This window comes from Ursus arctos, unplaced genomic scaffold (genome assembly GCF_023065955.2).
Source record: "Ursus arctos isolate Adak ecotype North America unplaced genomic scaffold, UrsArc2.0 scaffold_5, whole genome shotgun sequence".
Classification (NCBI taxonomy): Eukaryota; Metazoa; Chordata; class Mammalia; order Carnivora; family Ursidae; genus Ursus; species Ursus arctos.
Genome location: NW_026623067.1, coordinates 89,751,734 through 89,777,062, shown reverse-complemented (window position 1 = coordinate 89,777,062; position 25,329 = coordinate 89,751,734). Strand labels below are relative to the sequence as shown.

At 41.3% G+C, this 25,329-nt stretch overlaps 1 protein-coding gene across 2 annotated transcripts in view; it reads left to right on the top strand.

The window, feature by feature from the left end:
• Window positions 1-25,329, top strand: part of EPB41L4A (erythrocyte membrane protein band 4.1 like 4A) — a 239,004-nt gene that overhangs the window by 132,878 nt on the left and 80,797 nt on the right. For both annotated transcript variants that reach the window (XM_057307352.1, XM_026498459.4), the window contains exons 5-9: window positions 6,142-6,239; window positions 7,375-7,495; window positions 10,169-10,256; window positions 12,471-12,559; window positions 13,164-13,227. In XM_057307352.1, the coding sequence (XP_057163335.1) occupies window positions 6,142-6,239; window positions 7,375-7,495; window positions 10,169-10,256; window positions 12,471-12,559; window positions 13,164-13,227 (460 nt within the window). The remainder of the gene's footprint in view (window positions 1-6,141; window positions 6,240-7,374; window positions 7,496-10,168; window positions 10,257-12,470; window positions 12,560-13,163; window positions 13,228-25,329) is intronic.

Here is a 25,329-nt window from a genome sequence, read left to right as displayed (position 1 = left end):
GATAATCATACTGTTTCATACATATCGTGCAGACTCTTTCACCATCTAACCCATCTGTTTTACTCCTGTGTAGTATTCCATAATTTATTTAACCATGCCCTTGGGGATGGCTCTCTAGTTTGTTTCCTTTTTTTAAATTACAGATATGGTAGCCGTGCATCTTCTCAAGTATGTATATCATCATACTAGATGCAGCATTCCAGAGGGTGTTGTATTTAGGAAAAAACACTGGAGGTGAATGCGATACACAGGAAAATAAGGTTCCAGACCATGAAAAAATGGAAGTGAATACGATCATATCAACTTGGCGTAGTTGCTAAGTGCTCTAAAAAGTTGTCTGAAATAAACAAGATTGGGAGAGTGTGAGGAGGATTCCTCCTTTAGGGTTCATGTACCCTGACCTGTACCTTTTATCGAACATTCCTGATGTTTCAGCCAGCTTCCTTGTAAACATTTTTAAGATAGGAAACCATACTGCCTGGCAGAACGATAGGAAATTCAATGAGAAATCCCTGCAGCTTCTCTCCTCAGTACCAGATTTTCTTTCTGGGTCTGTGCAGAATAAATCTAATGTGTCTTCTCTTTGCCAGCCCTTTAAATAATCTGTGTCCTCATAGTATCTGTTAAACTTATTTTTAGTTCTGATTCAAAATATTACAACAGGCTTCCCCATATTCTGGGTCACTTGTAGCTCTGTATCCTCTACACACTTGATAAGCGTAGCACACATATTGGTTAAGAAGACAGGCTTCGGAGGGGCGCCTGGGTGGCTCAGTCGGTTAAGCATCCCACTCTTGATTTTGGCTCAGGTCGTGATCTCAGGGTCCTGGGACTGAGCCCTGTGTTGGACTCCCCACTCAGCAGGAAGTCTCTCCTTCTCCCTCTGCTCCTTCCCCTGTTCACTCTCTTTCCCTCTCTCTCTCTGGAATAAATAAATAAATCTTAAAAAAAAAAAAACAAAAACAGACTTTGGAGTCAGGCTGTTTGTGTCCTTGCTCGGCCACTCACTAGGTGTGTAAATTTGAAAAAACTATGTAAACTTTTAAAGTTTCAGTTTTCTCATTTATAAAAAGAAGTTAATTAAGTATTTTTTTTCCACAAAGATGATGAGGGCAAGGGGGAAAAAATGATGAGAGGAATATATAAGATAATACATGCCAAGTACTGACTGTAACATGAAAATGTAAGTGTCGGTAGATGGTAGGGGTATGTAAAGTAAAATTAATGATAAGTATTTAATGTTTTCAAGTTATTGGTTCAAAAATTAGGGAGGAAAAGACCAGCTTGGAGCCCTGAGATGGGTCTTCCAGTTTAAAGTCAATCTACCAATCACAACTTTTTGGGTGTAGTTGTTCATTTAATTATAAATTCTCCTACAACTGTCCTCTTGCCTACATTTCTTGAATTTGCCTACATTCTTGAGTGAGAATTCACTCACTCACCTACCTTCATTTAATAACTACCTGGAGCATTGTGCTCCAGTGCTTGGAGTACTAAGGTGACCAAAGGGAGGGTTTCAGTCCTCCAGAAAGAGAGGACAGAGAGACTGCCCATTCTGTGGACACTGTCCTATCTGTGATGTCATTGAAATCTTTCTGAACTTTGAAGGATCTAAGAACACTTTCCAAAAAAGAATATTCCAAATGGCGTGTTCATAATGGGTACTTCTTAGTTTCTAAAAATAGGTATTTGCTTTTTATTTTGTTTTGTCATGTTTTACAGTATTTTGGGGGGTGACTGACCTTAAGCTTATCAATTATTTTTTGAATCTTATTATTTTAATAAGTTAACCCCTGTTTTTCACTTTGTGAAGATTAGCTTGTTTTAGCTTCTTTACCAGCTGAGTGACCTGCAGTTACGTGTTTACTTCCAGAGTCCCCTCTCTCCTTCTGTAAGTGAAGATAATGGTTCTCAGTACATAGAGTTAAGACAAGGGTCACATTCCAGGATGGATGCAAGAGAAATTTGGGAACTTTAAAGGACTATACAAATGTAAGCTGATAATATTGCTATTCCTGTATTTTAATCATTCGTTTTAAACTTTTCAGGCGAAAGTGTTATTCCTGGTTTTGTCACGTTTTCTTGAGCATTAGTGTGTGCTTCCTCTACTGTTTTTCTCCTTAAGCCGTACACACCATTTCCCCCGTCCCTCACATTTAAGCTTGCTCTAAAATGATTGGGCTCCTGTCACATGCGAGGTTCCCTCTGGGTAGGAGGCAGAAAACAGTCCTGCCTTCTGTGTAGGTAGCTACTCTCCTCTCAGATTCTCCACTGTCAGATTCAGCAGGCATTGAAGTCCAACTTCTGCTTGTCCCCACGTTGCTCAGTTTCCTCACCAGGGGCTCAGGGCACTGGAAGTTACATTTTAGGTGTGTTGGCGTAAGCGTGTCTCTGGCCTCGGGATCTCAGGGAACCTTCTGTTTGGGCTGTGGGAAGAACGGGGTCTCTCTGCCCCGTCTCTCAGCAGACCTCCTTTGCCACTCTTCTTGCCTCTGATTCTTGTTAAGTTGTTAATGGTGCTCAACTGCTTGTGCATTCTTGGCGTCAAGTCAGCTCTCTTCAGTGAACGTCAGATGAATGAACGTTTCCTTTTTCTCCAGTAGGGTCACACTACAATTGATCGTCCAAACCCTGACACTTTGGAGAATGACGAGGAGAGTTGTTAATACTTAGGCATGTATAATAGTCATAAACAAGAACCGTCCTAGGCAAACTGGGATGTAGGTTCCCCCTAAGTAAAACCAGAGATAAACAAGGGCTCAAGCATCCAATCATAGCCTTAATCAGAGTGACAGAGGGAAAGACTCAACAACTGTAAATCTGTGATTTAAATAAAATACTAAATTTTGCCCTAAGTCCCGTAAAATGGACAAAATAAGTTATATACAGTTAGTTAAAAATAGACCCTAACATAATGATAAAGTATTTGTTTAGCATATGAAAATATGATTTTATTGTATCATAAATTTGTCATATAAAAAAACTAATATGCTTGTTGTGGTAACGATTAATCAAATTCTTAACTAAAAATGGTTTACTTGTCTTGATTTTAGTGGATTTTTTTTTTTTTTTTTTAATGCAGAGACTTAAAGATCTTTGGTATCTTTAAAAGGCAGGCTGTCCAGGGAAGTTTGAACAGATTCCTTTTTTCTTTTTCTTTGTGAATTTCTCAAAGACAGCAAAGAATGTTCAGTTTTTTCCATTTCAGCCATCTGTCTCCCTGCTCATTTATATAGCCATCCAATTCAGCAACTATTTATTGAGCATTTACTATGTGCCAGACCTATATACTGAGGCTACAATCCCTGATGGGATAGGGTCCCTCTTTCTTTGTATCTGTTTGTCTTTCTCTTTGTTTCAGCTCTTTGTTTTTTCTTCTCCCTCTGTTTTTCTTTGCCTTTGCCTTTGAAGCAAACTCTTGTGGGATTAGGTCCCTCTGTTTCTGTATTTGGCAAGCGATTTGACTGTTCAGTCAGATGTTATAAAAGTCTTAATAGAGCAAGACAAATATGCATCTGTGACCCATTTCCTAAAAAAAAAAATACACTTCAGGAAAAGAAATTCCAACTTAACAATAGAGAAAGAGAGTGTAGCTAAATGTTAAGTTTCCAACAAGCAGTAGTAATTCTAGCAAAATGTCTCTTCAGTTTATAAGCTTTTGCATTTACGTTCTGCCAATAATGCTTTACTCTGCTCTTCTCTTCAAGACGAGGACAGATGATTATAACAAAGTGGATTTGATATCCAAGATGAACATTTGGGCCATGTTAAGTAGGGCTAGAAGAGTAAATGCAAGTTAGGGAGTGGGGGTAGTCATTGGTTAATGGCAAGAGATTGGGCTCAGGAAGTAAAAGTCTTACAAGCTTCTTCTTTTTCTTTTCTTTCTTTCCCCCCCCCCCCCAGATGTTTGGAGTTTATTTTACACTTGGTGCAAGGCACACGTTTACAGGGTGTCAGGAAGGCTTGAGTGTGATCTGGGGTTCTTTCAACTTACTTTTTGGTGCTTTGCTATGGAAGAACCCAGCTCCTGCTTGCTGCAGCCTAGTCTACAGGGAAGGAAGGGAGGGTCTCTGATGCGCTTTGCGTCTCCTGAAGACTGGGGGCTGGTGGTGGCCACTCAGCACTGGGGCCCGGGGTCGGCTTTCCCAGGCTGGTCACTAGGCTGCTTCCTCACAGCTTCCAGAGCCAAGTCACAGATAAGCGTGCCACTGAAGGCTTGGGGGAGATTCCGAGTGTTCCGGGGACTCCAGCGGTGTAGCCATGAATTGGAGAGTGGACTCCCCTTAAAAGCAGCTTGCCCACCATCGACCCTGGTCGGCGTGGGGGAGACCAGGGTGGTGAGGGGTGGATTTCCCAGGATGCCCTGAACTTCGCAGGAGCTGTTAACTGGAAGTGGAAAGCGGAGCTGGTAATAGTTGCAGGTGGCCACGAGCGAGCTGCTGGAGGGGAAGGCTGCCGTGCTGTCACTTGTGGGTTGGAGGAAACCTGGAAGGTGACCCCTCGAGGGCCTCTGCGCAGGCGGCTCTAGGCCATGGAGCCCATTTGCAGAGGAGGCCAGGGAAGCCGTTCCATGACCGAGCTGCGCACACCACAAGCTCTCTTAAGGATCTGAACTTTATTCTGAAAGTAAAGTGAAGTTTTTTAAGGTTTTGTCTGTTTGTCAAAGGAGTGACATGATCCTGTGTTTCTCTTTAGGATTTCATTTACTGCTTGGGAAGGTTGTTTGGAAGGGAGATAAGTATGAATGATGGGAGAACACTGGAGGTTTTAGAAATCCAGGGGCTAGTGAGCTGGGCTAGGAGATGGAGAGCAGTGTGCGGATTCCAAAAGATAACAGATGCAGTGATTGGATGTGGGTGCCGGGGGTTACACATTATTGGTAGGTTTCTCTCACTTGGATATCTGGAGACTGTGGTGCTTTTTACTGAAGTGGGCAGTGGAGAAACAGGGTGTTGCATAGATTATCTCTTAAGCTTGTGGATATAATCAAACTTGGTATCAGTCTTCTAGAAATAGTAATAAGTAGCATATAACATTTGGTTTTTCTTACTATGGGCTTTGGTTGTAAGCATTTGGGGAAGAGAAGCTTATTAAAGCTGATTTTTAGAATTCATTTCCTTTGCCCTTTTTCTGCCCTTCCCAGTGACATCAAGAGTTGGCTTCCAAAGAAAGAGAAACCACAATGATAGCCTGGTGCGTGCGTGCGTGCGTGCGTAGGTGATGGCAGCCAAGGACCGTGTTGATGGTTCATTGTGTTGGTTCATAAATCTCCGCCCAGGCTGAAAGACTGAATGGGGGCAGGGGAGGGGAAGCTAGCCAAAGTTACATGGCATCCTGATTAAGAGGTTCTAGGGCCAGACTGCCTCTGTTCCAGTTCTGGCCCTGCTACTTAACTAGTTGTGACATCTTGGACAAGTTACTTCATCTCTTTGTGTCTGTTAGAGTCTTCATTCTGCAAAATGGAGATGATAATAGTACTGACCTTATTTTAAAGTCTTACGTAAGTTATTGTCTGTAAAACACTTGGAATGAGTTATTATATTTACAATGTTTAGAGCAGTGGATGGTGCTGTTATAAGAGGGTTTTTTTTTTTTTTTCCAGCAAATGGAATGAGCAAAGCCATGGATAATGGGCATGAGAATTGATGGAATTGTGCTATGATGACCTTTCTGTCCTGTATCCATGATTTTAGACCCTGTAACACATCATATGGGTTAGGTCCTTATGATTTGTTCCTCCCAGTAAGGCCATGTCATAGTTGTTGTGACAGTGGCAGTAATGAGAATCTGGGGAGTAGCTTGTAGTATCGTCCACATTAACCTTATGAGGGATAGACACTTCCCTGTCCCAGTTCTGCAGGTGAGGAGATGGGCTGTGGGACAGGGTCACCAGCTGCCCAGGTGAGTACCAGAGCTGGGAGGCAGTCCAGCCAGTCTAACTTGAGAGCCTGTGCTTTTTAGCCATGACCCTATGTTGCTTATGTAGATTGTATTTAAATAGTTCCTGTTCACCCAGCAGCTCCCTCACTAATGGACAGAAGTGGCTTTATTTTCATTAAAGGTGATCGATTGTTGCCGTGATTATCAGAGTCTGGGTAGTGTAAGATACCATTAATCTCTTTTTTTCCCTTTCTCCTGTAGATACCAGTTTTTCTTGCAGGTGAAGCAAGATGTCCTTCAGGGCCGGCTGCCTTGCCCTCTCAACATCGCTGCTCAGCTGGGAGCATATGCCGTCCAGTGTAGGTTCCGCTTTAGCTAACTGAGAAAAAACCAAATTTTTCTTTTTAAGCAAGTTTATGTACTAAAATTCTTATCAAATGACATTTCCCTAAACAAAATTTTAGTCAGAATTCCAGTTTTAATCTGTGTCTTTTCAGAAGAGGTAAAAGTGAAGCCAGTTACCTATCCTTTGTAATAGGTCACGTTGGGGTTTTAGTCACAGGAGTGGCGTTGATCCTTGATTAAGTGGAAGGTCTGAAAATCCCTTCCATTCTACATCCCACCTAGTTTGTTGATCCCCTGAGCCGTTATGTCTCGGAGATCACATTGCTCTCAGCCCGCGGTTGTGGACACTCCACGTGGTCAGATGACGATGCCAGTTCAGGGGTGGCCCTTGTGGCGCTTCATCTGTTGGCATCAATATGGCAACCTTGTGGGGCAGCTCCAGGTTGCGTTGTCATTTTGGAGGCTGAGGATGTTCTCACTCATTAATATTGAGCCCTTTCTAGGAATCAAGCTCGGTATGGGGGCAGTGAGACAGTATGCTCCTTGCCTTTGTGGCACTCGCAGACCGGAAATAGTCTAGAAAAGGTACCCTGGGAAGAATGTCACATAGAGGAACTGGGTTGGACTTGGAAGGTGGATTAACATAGGGAGGAAAATTTTAATAAATATAATATAATGGGCTTTCTGGTTTCATTTTGCTTTTTTGTGTAAACCAAGGTACAGCATTTTGTTAAGTATCCATGACCACTGTTTGGGGCAAATAGATGTTGAATTATATGATCTATCTCTTGGTGTCATTTTCTGAGAGGATATGTTGGCATCCTGGTTGTTTTTGCCTCTAGCATTTCTAATATATGTACTCTAAATTCTGTTTACAACATGTTATTTCATAGAGTCTGGTAAGAATAATTGAAATGAAAATGATGATAATTATAGTCTTTCAGAAAGCAAAAATATAGAACTTATGTTTTTAAGACAAAATTTTATTTATACCATTCATATATGCTTATGAGAGTTTTTTACTAAAATTAGTTACGTATGAATTTACTAATAAGGCTTTGAAGAAAATGTTTTGTCATGATAGGAGCATTTTAAAATATTTTTAGGAATATTTTTCTAAAATGAAAAAAAATGCAATTTCTTTTGTAGCTGAGCTTGGAGATTATGACCCATATAAGCATACTACAGGCTATGTGTCAGAGTACCGGTTTGTTCCTGATCAGAAGGAAGAACTTGAAGAAGCCATAGAAAGGATTCATAAAACTTTAATGTAAGAATCAATTTTTTTTTTTTAGCTATAATCAACTTGTTAATTGGGGATCAACAAGATCCCCAAAACTTCATTGTATTTAAGTTTATACTCTTTAACCAGCATCTCCCTGGTAACCCATCCCCCCAAGTCCCTGCTAACCACCATTCTGTGTCTCTGTTCTTATGACGTTGGCTTTTTTAGATTTCACCTCAAGTGATATCATAGTGTTTGTATATCTCTGTCTTATTTCACTTACGGTAATGCCCTCAAGGACCATCAATATACTTGAGAGTTGTTAAGAGAGTAGATCTTAAAGGATCTCACCACAAAAAAGAAATGGTAATTATGTGACAGCATGAAGGTGTTAGCTAACCCTATGGTGGTAGTCATTTTGCAATATAGACGTGTATCAAATCAACACATCGTATACCTTAAAATTACCCAATGTTGTATGTCAATTGTATCTCAAAGCCAGAAGAAAAAATCATGTCTTATGTTGCATCATCTATCAACTATCATCTTATGCTATTGGCAGTCCTAAGAAAAGTTTCTAGAATGATAAATTCTTCACCTGTGCCTTGAACATTCTAGTATTTTTTAAGTTTTTTTCTGCTTATAACACTAAAATGCTCATAGAAAACCCAAACAATTTAAAAAATGTAAAGGAGAGAATAAATCCCAATACCTAAAGTCAATATATTTTTGATTAATGGCCTTTTGGACCCCTCTCTATGCATAAATTCCCAAAGAGAAAATTTATTTTGTGTAGATTTATGTATGTATGATTTTATGTAAGTGAAGTCATTCTATATATATTGTATTTTGCAGTTTTCTATTTTTTCAGTCACCAGTACCTTGTGAAACTTATTCTTCTAGCTATAAATATATTTTATAGCCACAAAAGCCTTAATGTAGTCTGGATTTGGTCCGTCTTAAGTATGTAAATTCTTCGCAGTTATAAGCAAAGTCCTATTCAGTCTATAGCAATGAATGTGGAAATCATGATGACACCAGTGTGGAGCCTTGGAGGATATTATGTTAGCACCACATGCACTTCTGAGAATAGACACACTCCCCTAGTAGGATTTTCAGTTAATGGCCTGCAGCATTGAAGTTATAATTTAATTATAGTTATTTTGGTTAAATCCTCTATACTGATTAACTTTGCTTTATTGCCTCTTATGTAACATTCCCTCTTGAATTTGCTTGGTTTCAGATCTATTATAGTTAAAGAAAAAAAATGTAGAATTAATCCGGTCAACAAAAAATGTTTGCCTAAAGGATCTGTTTCAGTGAGTAGCAGAAGTCAATTGCTGAATCGCAATCAGAGGAGCCAGGCTTCCCATCTTGTATTAGCACGCACCAGAATGCTCTCCAGCCTGATTATAGAGCCTTTCATGTTAAGGTTTCGCTGAAGTAGATGCTTAGAGAGTGCCTGTTATGACATTATGACGGGCAGTGTGTTTGGCATATTCGGAGAATACTAATTCTGGGAGTTTCAGAGTACAATTACATTTTTGAAATTATCAAGGAGCTTTGGGTAAAGGGCCTACATGTTTTACGTGATGGTGTTGACAGTGTGACTATTATTTCAAAGAGAGTAAAGCTTGATCAAGATTTGATAACTTTCTTGTGTCTAATTTGTAATGAACATGGTTCATAGATTTCAAAATTAGGGTATATTGCTGGGTTTTCCAAGGTATGATGGTGGAAACATGGGATGCCTCAAAGTAGGAGTTAGTAGTTAAAAGAAATTCATAGCTCTTTTTATTAACAAATAAAAAATTTCTATCTTTCTCGGGACGCCTGGGTGGCTCAGTCGTTGAGCGTCTGCCTTCGGCTCAGGGCGTGATCCCAGGGTTCTGGGATCGAGCCCCACATCAGGCTCCTCCGCTGGGAGCCTGCTTCTTCCTCTCCCACTCCCCCTGCCTGTGTTCCCTCTCTCACTGGCCGTCTTTCTCTGTCAAATAAATAAATAAAATCTTTAAAAAAAAATTTCTATCTTTCTCTGTTGCACACACACGCGCGCACACACACACACGCACGCACACACACAGTCCCACTCATCCATGGAGATTCCTGGCAGATGCTCACACTTGTTAGGAATGAATACCATTTACGAATATTATCACCATGAAGATTTTGGGATGATTTCTATACTTTGTATTAAGAAAATGATAAGTATTTTTATTATTTAGAAATATTAACGTATTTTCAAACTATATATGTGCTCAGAAGATGCTCTTGAGACCGCAGCTAGGTGTTGGGGAGCCCCTTCTCTTTTCCCTACCCACTACTACTCTGACTCCTTTTTCTCCTGATGGAGAGCGGCTGGTGTGTGGAGACATTGTACTCTTTGTAAAGGATGTACTTTTTAATTCCAGTGCTTATATTCTCAATCTCTAGGGGTTTCTGAAACAGAGCTTTTAATATATGCTGAGACATTGGGATTGGCTATACTGAGCAAAAACAGATTTGGTAAATGAAATTAACTTAATTCAAGTATCAGCTCAGAGTGTAACATTTTGTCACCATGAAGGCAAGGGACTTCTTGAAATACAAAGACTTAAGTTTGCATTAGCACAAAGGCTTATTTGTTTTCCCAGTGAATAGAGTGAAGATGGCTTACAGTCCCTACAAGTGCAGTAGCTATTAGTAAAGTGAGGCTTTTTGTTTTTATGCTTGGTGTAGGGGTCAGGCTCCTTCTGAGGCAGAGCTGAATTACTTGAGGACTGCCAAATCGCTGGAGATGTATGGCGTGGACCTCCATCCTGTCTATGTGAGTAACATTTAATTAACACAGGATATTTTAAGCTGATGACATTTTTCTTAAAAAGTCACCAAAACTCCCAGAAGAATGCCGCAGTCCTGTTGTTTAGCAAGCAGATGATACTTTTTCATCTGTGTTTTTCGAACACAGAGAATCTCTTGCATGGATTCAACCCTAATGAGTTTTGCTTAAAAGTCTGTGATTATGTTTCCATGTGTAGAAAACAATTAACTGGGCTTGAAAACGCAATCTGGATAACAGCTCCATAGGGCTTAGCTAAACGTCAAAACCATTTAAAATTGGTCTATAACTGATTGTTTTAGACAGAAAACAGGAGGATTTTCCAAAAAGAGATTTTATGGCTGAAAAACATTCATGAAATCACTTTCCAGAAAAGTGGGCTTTGGGCACCAGCACAGGTGCGGCTGTTGGTGGTTCCGTGTGGGACATGCAGGCTCTTAGATACTGGGGGCACTGCCTACTGCAGTTATTGCCACTGCTCTAATAGAAATATTTTCACAGGGATTCTTCTTTAGCAGCTGATGGATGAAAGCTTGCTGAATACAGTCAGTGAACAGTTATACCGAATCCGTGTTAAGTGTTCTGGGTCCATGTCTTCACCTTGAAGCCACTTCTCTCAATTGATAATTCTTTGCCAGTGAGGTTGAAATGTCATTGCCTTTCATTTTATAAGAGTTTAGTTAGCAGTAGTCAAATTCGATGATTTGAGAGAATGAGCCGGGTGCCTTGTTCTTCATACAAAATCAATTGCTCAAGATCGTATATAGACAATGTCAATTAAATTATGGAACGTGATTTTTAAGGAGCCCTGATAAAACTTACTGTAATGCAAATAACTCATTCATGCATTCATTTCTCAGTATGTCTTTTGCACATCAGAGTTCCCTAAAACAAGAAATCATCTCATTATTCGTAAAGAGTCAGAAGCATCCCTGGGTATACTGTTAGTATGGCAATAGTTACGTGGTTTAGGGGGAAGTAGTAGTTCCCGGATATTTTAGCTTCCAATCTCATCACATCATTAAATGCTCTATATTACTGTCATTTGAAAACACCTCTAAAACTTTGTGGAATAGTTACTGTTTTCCTTTCTAGCCACATTAATCTTGTCAGGCTTTTAGTTTTTTAAGGGAATGTGTTTCATAGGAAATGGGTAAAGAGAGAATCTTCTGCAAAATGCTTCTGCATTTGTGTAATCTTTACCCTAATTCACAAACACTTTTGTGGATGGTAGGAATTTATAACAAATGAACTGGATTCATTAGAATCTTAGATACATTCCTTTAAGATTGAATTTTTAGAACTGAAAGTGGGCAACAGCTGGTGTTCTCCCAAAACACATCAGTTGTCTTATGTTCCTTGGGAATATGATTTTGCAGGCTGTGATTTGACCTTAGAGTAGAAATAATTCATACAGACATGTGTCTGTCCTTCATACCCACTCTGTGACTTTTTCATTTCAGAATCTCATTTTCTTAATTAGGATTTATCATTGCCTGGAAATTAAGGGGTCTTCAGTCTTTACCAGAAGAGATGGTATTTTTAACCTTTTTGAGTAGTCTTAAAGTCACAAATGGAAATAGGAAGAAGCATGATAGAAACGTCAGAAAGTCCAAATGTGGACCTGAGGGCAGCTGCCTGAACTTTCTGGAGAAGGGTGGTGGTGTAAACCCAGCTTCGTGATTATCCATGTCTGAGAATAAGATCAAGATGAGCCCTTGGGAAGGAACTCTTGATAGAAGCCAGTGGTTCTCAGTCCTTGGCTGCACAGGAGATCACTTGGAGTATTCCTGTGTTTTGGATACCTGGGCCCCTTCACTACAGATTCTGATTTAGCTGGTTTTGGTGGCACCCGAGCACGAGCAGAGTGAGCTGCACGGGTGATGCTAGCTCATGTGCAGCGGGGGGTGAACAACGCTGTCGATGTCATGTGGGCTGAGTTGATCAGGGGTCTGATTCGTAGCCCAGGTTCTTTGGATGCACTGCAGTTACAAGTATGAATACACTAACAAAACTTCTCAGTAAAAATTTGAAAAAAAACGAATCATACTATCATAGCTTCGCTAGCTCTCTACGCTGATGTTTTTGAAAACTAGCCCCAGGATTAATGCAACATCTCACGTTTGTATGGCCAACTACAGTTTGACAAAGGGCTTTGACATGAATAAATTCATAGTTATAGGTATATGCTTATTTTTGCAGGGAGAAAACAAATCTGAGTATTTCTTAGGATTAACTCCAGTTGGTGTTGTTGTCTACAAGAATAAAAAACAAGTGGGGAAGTATTTCTGGTAAGTATAACTCGAGGGCAGAGTTGGTATTAAAATTATACACTGTATGTGCTCGGCTTATGGGGCTTCTTTGTCAGTGAAAAGAAAACAGGTACATTTCCAGTGGTTGATAAATAAATGAGTGAAACTGGGTATACGTTTTCTCCCCGTGCATCTTAGTATGTATTTTCTTTGTAAATTTTAGGTACTGTGATTCTGGACTCTCTTGTCCATGCAAATTGTGTGTAGCAGGGTTTCCTACCCATTCCAGTGCGTGCTGGTGGGCTGTGGGCCCAGGACTCCTCTGAGTTCTAATGCTCAATGGGAGAGGAGTTGAGAAAGACTAGGTACCTGTAGCCCTGGCTGTGTCTGGGAAGGCAGCACTGGCCGAGGGTCTGTTCCAAGCTGGTCTGTATCTGCTGGAGAAGCACAGGAGAATAAGAGTGGAGTTTTATTCAGGAAGGGGTCCAGAGGAAATGACCTGTAGGAAACTCTCAACAGGGACTGTAGCAGTATAGAAAGGAGCTGCTATAAGCCAGTCTTTTCCCACTGGAAACTTCTCTGAATGGGTGAAGGATTAATTCTTACAAACTATACCACCACCACTGTCTGCTTTGTTTTTTAGGCCGAGGATTACAAAGGTTCACTTCAAGGAGACACAGTTTGAACTCAGAGTACTGGGAAAAGATGTAAGTTTTTGTTGAGTGCTCCGCTTAACTGAGACGGGAAGTCTTGTCTGTTCGTGGGTAACTTAAAAGACATTGTGAAGTAAAACTGCTGTGTTTCTCCAGCCGCAGCCACATGGAACCAGGTTAATTGACTCACGTGCACAACTTCTTCTCAAGGAAGGGAAAGGGAAGTGAGTAAAAATGAATGAGTTGGTTATGGAGAAATGTCACTTTAGTTTTAGCAAAGAGAGAAAAAAAACCCTTTCTAGGGCACAAGAGAGAATAGGAGGTGATTATCATTATTAGAGTAATTTGCTTAAAAGTACTATCTATAAAGGTAGGATTCATATCCTCAGAAGGGTGCAGCCTGCATATAGGATAAAGAGTGTCTTAATCTTGTCCCAAAGTAAATTAAACGCCCTGTAGGGAGTCACACTTCTATTCTCTCCCTAGTTGAGCAAGGTAGATAAACGGGATGGGAAATTCTGGAGGCTTTCAAAGGAGCGTGTAAGGCAAGAGTGCAAAAATACTGACCTTCTCCCCTACAACTTGGCAGTGTCCTCCAGGATTGTTTAGGTAATGGGCACAGTATTTGTCAGAGACTGGAGGTGTATTCATGCCTTGACAGGTGGCTTTTAAGAAAGTGTGCCCAAAAAGGCAAGGATGTGAAAGCTTCCTTTTAATCTGTCTGTGAAAATAATGCTCCCTTAAAGTGCTACTATTCTAATCCATATTTACAGGATAGATTTGTGAAAATAGGATGTACGAGAATCCATCCTCTGTCTATTTGGTAGTGACTTTATGTAGACCAAAAACTGAAGCGGATGGTATTGAATTGACTTTCTGATGAGAAGTCTGTTGTAAAAAGGAGATGAGTAAAGCCTGCGTTTCCGCATCTATACGTGGAGACATGGGAAAGGAATGGGGTTGGCCGCAGGTGCAACGTGGCATCGGGCAGAGGCCTCCCAGGCAGCAGGTGCTCACACACTGTCTGTGGAACGATCAGTGAACTGATGCACTGAGATTATGTACTGTCCACCAGAAAACCTCATTTTTCTGGAAAAAAAAATACAATGACCCCTCCCTGAACTGTGACAGACTGCCGTTTATTGATAAAATTAAATTAGATTTTGAAATGAGTTTTAACTTGTAAGGAGGGGAAATTCCAGATTAAAAAAAAAATGATAGTCCAAACACCTTATAGTAGTTCATAACAGTCTATAGTCTTCTTCAACTCCTGATTAGACTCATCAATCTTAAAAGATGAGCTGTAAGATTGAATTAAAATCATCCAAAAAGTAGAACAGCTAAATAGATAGTAGGGCTATATGGTTTTCTTCCTGTCCTGCCACTGGTTTCACATAACTTAATGCAAGGAGTAAGGTCTGTTCAACGTGTTGAAAAAACTGTTTCGTGTTTTTAATGGAAATATTATAATAAAATAAAAAGACTTTTCATGGAAGCATTACTATTATTTATAGTCATTTTCCCCCTTATCCCTAAGTTATTTTTGTGAACGAGGTCCTTTGTTCAACTATTTTTATGTTATTATTAGTGTACCTTAAAGTGTCTTCTGCCTCCGGGTAAATATTTGGTAAAGTTGCAGCTAACTTGAACTTTCAACTTCTTAGATTTTTCATTATTAGGAGAAAACAAAACAACAAAATTGGTCTTTTTCATGTTACTTTGTAAAAAAGATTTTACTTATTTATCTGAGAGAGAGAGAGCACAAGTGGGGGGAGGGGCAGAGGGAGAAGCAGACCTCGTGCTGAGTAGGGAGCTGGATGCGGGACTTGATCCCGGGATCCAGGGATCATGACCTGAGCCGAAGGCAGACGCTTAACCAACTGAGCCACCCAGGTGTCCTTCATGTTTCTTTTTAATGGCAGTCTCCGTGGTGTGACCTCGTTTCCTACACATGGAGAGCTGCCCCAGTCCCTTCTGCAGCTTGTAAAAGGAGTGGGTGTTGGGGGGCTGCCTGAGACAACGCATGTTCCTCGGTCATCAGCCTGGTGTCATCGATCTCTTGCAAGGTGCTGAACTCAGGCTTGAAACAAAGGGACTCTTTCTTTCTTTCTTTCTTTCTTTCTTTCTTTCTTTCTTTCTTTCTTTCTTTCTCATTCATTCATTCATTCATTCATTCATTCATCCAAAGCACTCCATTTCCTGAGTGGTCTTGCTTTGCAGTCTGTCTTCTTTCTCCACCAGGGTATCTCTCTGTGAGGCAATGATTTACATAATGGTAGAATTAAGTTGATTATTATGGAGACCTAACTGTAATCATAGATTAAATATAAAAGCCCCCTGAAACCTATCACCTGGACCAGTAATCATAGTCAGCTTGAAAAATGGTTGAAATGCTTATTCTGGTTTTCTGCTCCACTGGTCCGGTCAGAGAGACTTAACTCAGTCTGCTCAGTGCCGTTGGCGCCAAATTCAGAGATTCAGTTCCCAAAAGAACAGCAATGTCCTACAGATAAAAGATTGTTCTTGGTGTCATGCTATGCCACTAACACTGTCTAGTTCCACTTTTAATAGTAACTGTGTGCAACAAAACACATCAACATATCTGAATAAATACAAAGAATGTACTAGCATGTAATATTTATCTCTTCCTTTGCACCCACAAGTAACAATCTCCTCTTTCTCAGACAGAACCTTAATGAGTTCAGCGATACATTTTTTCCCCCAGTGATTCATTTTTGAGAGAGCAACAAATAGTTGGCTGCCACTAAAAACTGATTTTGTAAACACTTATTCCTCTGACAGTTTCAGCAGCTAATTATTATAAATACTTTTATAGATTATTTAAGCTTCAAAATAGGAATTGTGACTTCAATAATACCTCCCAGAAAATAAAAACTTTTGGTATAAAGGTCTTCGATGATGATTGTAGAAAATCTGGGAAATATAAGGAAGAAAATGAAAATTACTTACTAAACTTCAGAGGTAAAGATTATTATTTTGGTGGCAGTCCCTTTCAGATTTTGCCCTGTTAGCACGAATGTATAATATATGTACCTTTGTACACACATGAATACTTGTCATCCCTTATATGGTTCTGTACACAGGTTTTATATTTGCTATCATATCATAAGCATTTCTTCTTTTATTATATTTATTCGCATTTGCCTGCACAGTGTTTGATACTGTGTTTTAGTTTTACGTGTTTGACCTTTTTTTTCTTAATTTTGTGGGTCAATTTTTTCCTCCTGTTGGATCTTATAACTGTTTTCTGCTGGCGGACATGAAAGCTATGGAATTTTATGTTGATCTGAAATCTGGCTGCATTGCTGAATTCTTGTGTGTTAGCCAAGAGTTCTTAATTTGATTCTCATAAATTTTTGTAGGTATATAATTATATCATTTGCAAGGAAAAATAATTTATTTTCTCATTTCTGTAATTTATGTTTCACATTTTATAGTGTTGGTCATAGCTTATAGATGAGTGTTAAGTGACTGAGTAATATAAAGCATCTTTGGTTTCTGATTTTAATCAAAGTATCACTATTCCACCACTTACGTGTTACCTCTTGGTTTTAAGGATATGTGTTTATTACGAGGGGTTTAAATTTTTTAAAAGTCTGTTATCAGATGGTTGCTTTTCACTGAATTCCTAGAGAGTGAGCATGGTTGCCTCTTCACTCATTGAGCAACTAATGCTTATTTAAGAAATGCAGAGGAGGGGCGCCTGGCTGGCTCAGTCGGTAGAGCAGGCAACTCTTGATCTCGAGGTTGTGAGTTTGAGCCCCATATTGGGTGTAGGGATTACTTAAAATCTTAAGAAATAATAAATCAATAAATAAAAATAAAAAATAAAAAATCCAGACAGAGAGGATAGTGGCTGAGACCAGGGTAGCAACATTTCAAGTGCTGAGAAACTGTTGGATTCTGGATTTAGCTATATGGTTTCATGGATGTGGGGAGGTATGAGAGAGAGGAGTCCTGGTGACTTAAAAGTATTTGGCCTGAAAGGCAGGAAGAATGGAGCTGCCATCCAGTGGGGTGAGGAAGGCTTTGAGTGGGGCAGGTTTGGGGAGGAAGATCAAGGGTCCCATGTTTAACATGTTGCATTTGAGATCTCTGCTAGACATCTAAGTGGAGACATTTAGTAAGTGGGCTCTATGAGTCCAGAGTTTGGGACCAAAGTCTGGGTAGGATAGTGAGATTTGACAATATTGACACATCCTGGTATTCAGAGCCATGAATTACGTGAGGTCATTAGGAAAATGAGTACAGATAAGAAGAGGAAGAACCAGAAAAGGAGGCTGAGAAACAATAACCAGGGAGATAGAAGAATACTAATTGTATCCAATTTTGCCAACTAAAAATCACGTATTATGTCAAATGATGCTGGTATGTCAAATCAGAAGAAGACTGAGAATTGGCTGCTGAATTTAGGAATGTAGGAGGTCATCAATAAGACCATTTTCAGCGGATTGAAGAGCGAGCTTTATCTCAGCACTTCCACTCTTAGGTCTGTGCACCCTGGAGAATCACATGGAGGGTCATGTATCTTTACTGTGGAACTTGAATGCAAGAAAAACACCCTGGCGGGCACCTGGGGGACTCCGTCGGTTAAGTGTCTGCCTTTGGCCCAGGTAATAATCTCAGGGGTCCTGGGATCGAGCCCCTTGTCTGGCTCCCTGCTCAGCGGGAGAGTCTGCTTCTTCCTCTGCTTGCCGCTCCCCTTGCGTGTGCTCTGTCTCTCTCTGACAAATAAATAAATAAAACCTTTAAAAAAAAGAAAAAGAAAAACACCCTGAGAGGAGTCCATTATTAGGGAATGACCCCCCCCATGATGCATGTTAATTAAGAAAAAAGCAAAAGAGGGGATAGGAGGAGTAGAACTTGAGAGGGTAAATGCAGACCACTCTTTTGAGGAGTTTTGGCACCAAGAGGAACAGATGGGAAGATGGCTGTCAGGGGAAGCACCCAAGAGGGTTAGTTTTTTAAGTTGGAAGAAATAGCACATGTATACTCTGACAAGAATGATCCGATATATGATGAACATTTGATGATGTGGTGGTAGGGGAGAGAATTGCTGGAACAATATTCCTTGAGTGGACGACAGGAGTTGGTTTGAGAGGGCGGCCAGGACGGTTCATCTCTGGTTAGCAGGCATGAAGATGGAGCATGGGAATGTAGATTAGGGTAGGTGGGTAGTTCGCTTATGATTGTTCTGCTTTCTATTTTGAGGGAACTAGGTATCAAAGTCATTAGCTGAGGCTGAAGTTGGGGAGGAGGTGGTGGGGTCTGAAGGAAGCAGAAGGTATGTAATAGTAATTTTGGAGAGAAAATAGACCAGGCACATGTGGTTTGATGATATCCTGTGATAGGCTGGTAGTACGAAGGGTTCTGAATTTAAAATGAGCCCACTCATGGAGTGCTTTTCCCCACGCACATCCAGCAGGGCTGGTGCAGACACGAAGCAAATGGAGAGTTGGTTTTGTGAAGAAAATAGTACAAAGAGAAGGGCCAGGAAATCTGGTGAGGCAGGGGAGCCAATTCAGTGGTTTATCATCGAATTGAGACTGGGTAAGGAAGAGAGCAAGAACTATGAAAGAGGGGTGGGGCCTGGGGGGGAGGAGGTCCTGGTTGGAGGAGCTGAAAGCTTGTTGGGGGTGGAGAGCTGGAGGGAGTAAGCTGGAGAGAGAAGGTGGTGGTCAGAAAGTTGGGTGCTAGGCATTGAGATCACAGAGGAGCTTCAACTATTGTAAATGGGAAGTTATTGGGCAGGGGTTCTCACCTCCTTCCCCCATCCCACACCCCTGGGACATTCGGCAGCATGGAGAGACAGTTTTGGTTGTCACAGTGCTGGACAGGGCAGAGAGGCTTCTGGCATCTAGAGGGTAGAGGTTGAATGTGCTGCTGCACATTTTACAGCATGTCATAAACGGACAGGACACACGTCAGTAGTGCTGAAGCTGAGAGCCCTGCTGTGGGGTCGCAAGCACCGGAGTGAGTGGCTGAGATTGGGAGGAGGACAACGGCATTGAGAAGTTCAGGGAACTGAGGTGTCTGGGTGGTGGAGGCATTGTTTCTATCTACGTATTGAAATTTCCAGTAGTTAAGACATGGGTAGTAATGGAAGGTGTGACTGTGACTGCAGCAGCTTTGGTGTTTGAAGGAGAGGACTTCAAGGATGACAGCCACCAGAGAGATGGCAGGGGGTGGAATCTGATGAGATCCCAAGCTGGGAGTTGTAGGGGGAAAAGGAGAGAATGGTCCAAAAGCGGCCTTGGGGAACAAGCAGGAGTCTTCTCCACTTTCAGGCCTGGTGATATGAGGACACTGGGGACAAGAGGCAGCGTGGACTGCAGTTAAGACAGTGTCCTTGGGGGAGAGCGAGGCTTCCCTGGGCACACCAGGGTGAAGGCAGTGTAAGAGTGCAGACTGAGGGGCAAGATTTTACTGATGATCGGCCATGAATTCCAGAGGGCACGAAGGAAGGGTTTCAGGAGTTGGGTGGCGGTGGGGGGTGCCTACAAACCAGGGGAATTGCTGAGTATCATTTCGGGGCTGGAGATGAAAAGAGGATAATAAGATGGGGTCCAGTGGATTCAAGGCAGATGAAGGTGGAGAGGCTGTGGATCTGAAGGGAGTAGGGTTGGTTTTCTGTGTCTGCTCATCTCTGCTGGTGGTGGAGGTAGAAGGCCTGAGGGAAGTGAGATGGTCCCAGGGCACAGTTCAGTCTCACCTGTTGTGGAAGAGGGCTTCTCTTACCTGTGTGTGGCTAGGGGACTTGAGCACGGGTGGGGAACTGGGTGATTCCCCCAGCCCTGAGCCTCACCCGCTGTGAGGAGAGTGGCTGCCTCATGGAGCACGGAGGAGGTAAGAATGGAGGCAGACATGCTGATCAGAGGAGGTGACAGGAGGGCAGTCACCACAAGGATGGAGAGAAGTCCGCAGATTTGGGAGGCACTGAAGAGGTAAAACTGCTTCCGATGGGTAGCAGATGGAATGTTTTCGTGAAAACTCAGGAGGAGTTGGGATCATACCCAAATGCCTTGGTTTCATCAACAGGAAGAGGGTGCAGTCCCCAGCAGTAGGCCCAGAGGTTGGCCTAAGGCCTAAGAGATTGGCCCCCTTTTCCTACCCGAGATTGGCATGTACATTTGTTGAATAAATGAAAAAAAAGTGAGGCTGTGATTACTTTTATGTATAATACATCATGAAACTAACCTCAGCCTAAACTTACCCAGTGTGACAGGATGAGGACCCAAAAGGTTCCTGGCAAGTCTGGCCACAAGTAATTAGATCCACTTGGCCAAACTCTTTGAGAAGAGTACACAGGAAGTCCTGGTGGCCGGGAATTGTCACTGTTGATCAGCAGCCCAGCAGCCCTCGCTCACATAAGCTAGGGGTTCCTGCACATTGTGAGTGCAACTATAGATTTAAAAATATTCTTTTTGTATGAAAATAATTCCAAATTTACAAAAAGTGGCAAAAATTTAAAACATTGCAAAGAACACGGTCATGTACATTCACCCACTTATATTCACTCACTGTTACCACTTCACTGCGTTTCCTTTTTCATTTCTCTCTCTCTATACACACACACACACAGACACCCCCCCACACACACCCACACACACACACACACGATTCTTTTCTGAATGATTTGAGGGTTCTCATGTATTACACGTTTCTAAATACTTCAGTGGGTATTTCCTAAGAATAGGAATGCTCTCTGATAGAACCACAGTACAATTATCAGCTTAACAATTTATGTTGATATAATACTTCTTTCATCTACTTTCTACATTGCAGTTTTGTTGGTTAGCCTAATAATGTCCTTTATAGTATTTTCCCTCTCTGGCATAGAATCCAATTAATCTTCTTTAATCTGAAACATTTTTTGTACCATTTTTGTTTTTTATGACATCAACTTTTTTTTTTCTTTTGGAGAGAGCACGTGCATGCACTTGAGGTGGGCGGGTAGGGTAAGAGGGAGAAGAAGAGAGAGTCTTAAGCAGGCTCCATGCCCTGCGTGGAGCCTGACCCGGGGCTCAATCCCACGACCCTGAGATCATAACCTGATCTGAGATCAAGAGTTGGACACTTAACCGACTGAGCCACCGAGGTGTCCTACATTTTGGAAGAATACAGTTCTACTCCACTTTTTAAAAATAGAAAGCTCTCATCCCATGTTTGTCTGTTGTTTCTTGTGATTGGACTGAGGATCTGTGTTCTCGGCTGGAAAGCTGCATAGGCGTTTGTGCCCTCCTTAGGGTATCACATCTGAAGGCACGTGGTGACCATCTGATGTCTTTTGGGGTTAGACAACGTTTGATCACCTAGTCAGGATGTTGACTTCATTTCCACTGAATAGTTATTGTTTTTCTTTTTCTTCCTTTACAGTTAATAAGTAATCTATGGGGAAAACTGTAATTCAATGCAAGTATCCTGTTCCTCTTCAGAATTTCCCTGTAGACTTAGCATTCATTGAGGATTCTTGCCTGATCTGATCTTTTACTATGATGCTCATAAAATGCTGATTTTCTAGCCCTTCCACACCCCTCACGGTCAGCCCTTGGCATCCCACTGTAAGCAGGAGCCACAGTTCTCTTTTATTTATCCTATCAGCATGGAATTACTAATTCCTCCCCCCCGCAGTGGTTTATAATACATTACTGTACCTAACTATGTGGGTGCTCCAGTTGTCCTAGATGTGGTCAGTGGGAGCTCCTTTTATCTCGCTCCTGAGCCCTTTAACCTAACCGTATCATTTTTGGGGTCATTTTCTTCCTTTTTGGTACAATGTGCTGTTTCAGGTACATCTTGTACCTACCGTGCACCTACCCTACACCCACCCTCTTATCAGCCATTTCTCCAGTGAGCCCTGGTTCTGTTCAGAGGGGAAGAGTCAAGATATGGGTGTCAGGTGTGGTCATTGCTGCTGGGGCGACATTGATTTTTGGCCTTTTCAGTGGACAGAGCTAAGGAGTACACACATGCATGTATATGTACATACAAATATAAGTACATAAATACATATGTGTGCATATAAACATGCTCATACTCATTGTAGAAATCATGAGTTCACACCATATCTCCAATTTCCATCCATCCCCACAGCGCTCTTTCTGGCCTTCCCTCATTTCATATTTGTATGTCCTGAGAACCTTGACTCCCAACAACAGGAACACATTTACTTGTTTGCTCAATTCTAAAATATATCTCAAATAGTTTCAGAATTGCTTTGTCTAAACCACTAAAATTAACAGTTGTTTGCAGTTCTTTCACTCACGTGTCCCATCTTGCCAAGACTGAGGGCGTATAGTCAAATACTGTGTTCAGAGTGTACTTGGGTTGGCCCTTCCTTCTGGGTTTCCATGTTCCTGAGGTTTTGGTATTCATCTGTGATCTGGGTAGGTTTACTTGTTTCAGCCTTAGGTCCCCTTCATATTCTTATTTATTTTATTTTTTGAAGATGTAGAAGATTAACATGCTTCCAAAAGTCAAAACTGTACAAAAAGGCACAGAGAAGTATCACTAATCCCCATATTCGTTCAGTCCTGTTTCCCTACCCTTCCTTGTGGGTGACCAACGTTAGTGTTTATGCTTCATCCTTCTTGTGTTTCTGTTTGTACAGATAAGCACATTTAAAACATTTTCTTTCTTTCTTACCCAAAAGGTAGCACACTGTTACATGGCTTTGTACTTCATTTCACTTTCACCTCGTAATACCTCCTAGAATTCTCTTTATATCAGTCTATCGAGAGCTTTCTCGTTCTTTTGTGCAGCTACAGAGGACTCCACTGAGTGTGTGTACTACACTTTACTCAACCAACCTCTTCTGCTCAGACAATTTAGCTAGTTTTCAGTAGTTTGCAATGATAAATTTTCCTTCAGGGACTTTGCGCATATGTATTTTTATATTGTGGAAGGAGTATCTTTGGGGTAAATTCCCAGGAGTGGGATTGCATGGTCAGAGTGTAAGTGCATATATAGTTTTGTTAGGTGTTCCCATATCCCCTCCTCCACCTCGAGTTTTTGTGCCATTTTGCATCTCCACCACCATGTATGAGTGCACCAGGAACTACAGATGTGATATTCTCCCCCATGCATTCCCAAGTGCGGCTCCGTTAGTAATATTTGGATTCTGATGTCACGTAACAGCTTGGTTTGGCGTCTCTCAGGTTCGGAGATGAACTGCTAACCCTGTGGTCAAATAGCATGGTTTAGGTCCAGGTCTCCCACTTACCTAACTCTTGGACAATTCACTGAGCAACATTTAAGGTACATTTCTTTATCTACAAAGTGAGAATGACAGAATCTGCCTTATAGGGTTGTTGTGAGGTTGAAAGCACCTGGTCTGAAGTTGGACTTAAAATAGGCTCCTGATTTATGTCTCTGAATCGGAATTGTCTTGGCCTCATGCCACGCAGAGCTACTGGAGCTTTGCACAGGAAGGGCTCAGGGAGCACCTTGTTCTGGACCAGTCTCGGCTGGTGAGTAGCTTGTGCCAAGGCAGGAAGGGGAGTGCAGGTCTTCCAGGGCCGTGCGTTTTCCTCAGCTTCACTTGCTGGTATGTTTGTTGACTTTCCCTGTAATTAAAACACATAGGCCACATATTTGGAAAAAACTTTAAAATTCTGCTATGAAACGTTTTTAAATTGAGTATCAGATTCTACCAGAGATGTCTTCATTTTAAGAGGCTTAAATAACATTTGTTATTTAAAAATCTGTAACATTTGTAAACTGGGAAGAAAGATTATCTTGAAAAAAATAAATCTGTGAAAGACAATTATCATATGATCTCACTCGTGTGGAATTTAAGAAACAAAGCAGAGGAGCATAGGGGAAGGGAGGGTAAAATAAAATAAGACAATCAGAGAGGGAGACAAACCATAAGAGGCTCTTAACTCTCCGAAACAGGCTGAAGTTTGCTGGAGGGGAGAGGGGTGGGGGATGGGATGGCTGGGTGATGGGCATTAAGGGGGGCGTGTGATGTAATGAGCACTGGGTGTTGTATGCAACTGATGAATCACTGACCTCTACCTCTGAAACGAATAATACAGTACTGTATGTTAATTAATTGAATTTAAATAAAATTAAATTAAAAAATTAATCTGCAAGTAGAAAAGAGAAACGCCAACATTTTCATGAGTGCTGTGGTTTCTCTAAAGAGAAGGTGAGGAAAAGATAGAGTAAAACAACAACAGAAGCCAACCATCTGGATTCCTGGGGTTGCATCCATGCATTTTTCCTAGTAGGAAGCAGAATAAGCTCAAAATAATAGTTTTCAAAGTTTACTGAAACATGATATAAATATTCTCTAATGTTTTGGCTCATGTTTTCTCTTTCTGAATTTTTGGGAGGAAAAGGAAAAAGAGGAGAAGCAACACAATCTAACACATCTTTCCAGGGCTATAATTTATGTTTCAGCGAGCTAGGAAGAGTTACATGCAATTATTCATCAAGCAGTCAATCTATTCAGCTGTAAAAGAGGTAAAAAGGTTTTTCACATTTAGTATATATTTTGGAATATCACCCACACAGCTGACAAAAAGTACTGGACTATTTTTGCTGTTTTTGTTCTTTTATTGTAAAATGTGTATGCAAGAATGGAAATTAGTTTGATTCTCCAGGTGCTCTGCTGAAATGCACAGTGATTTTTTAATTCAAACCATATTACATGCATTTCAAAAAGAATTTTTAAAAAGTAACTGGGATGTGTGTGTGGGGGGGATGTGTGTGTGTGTCATGTAATATTTTCTAGTCCAGAGTACTGAGAAGACCCTTCCTTGAAAGGCAGTGCTTTGCTCATCGAAATCAGGGAATAGCAAGTGCCTCGCCAGCTCTTGGGGACTGCCAGAGTGCACCGGCACAGGAGCAGGTCTGAGTGTGTAGTCCCGTGCTCCCCAGTTTGTTTGACCACGGTCAGAGACCGTGACCTCTCTGATGCCAATATTACAGGACACTAATGTAAGAAAGACTCTTTAGGGAGCATTATGTAAAGAAAAAGCTTGGGGGCGCCTGGCCAGCTCAGTGGGAGGAGCACGCGACTCTTGATCTCAGGGTTGTGAGTTCGAGCCCCATGTTGGGTGTAGAGACTACTTAAATAAATATAAAAAGAAAGAAAAAGCCTGAAAGAATGAGATGATATTTTACTCA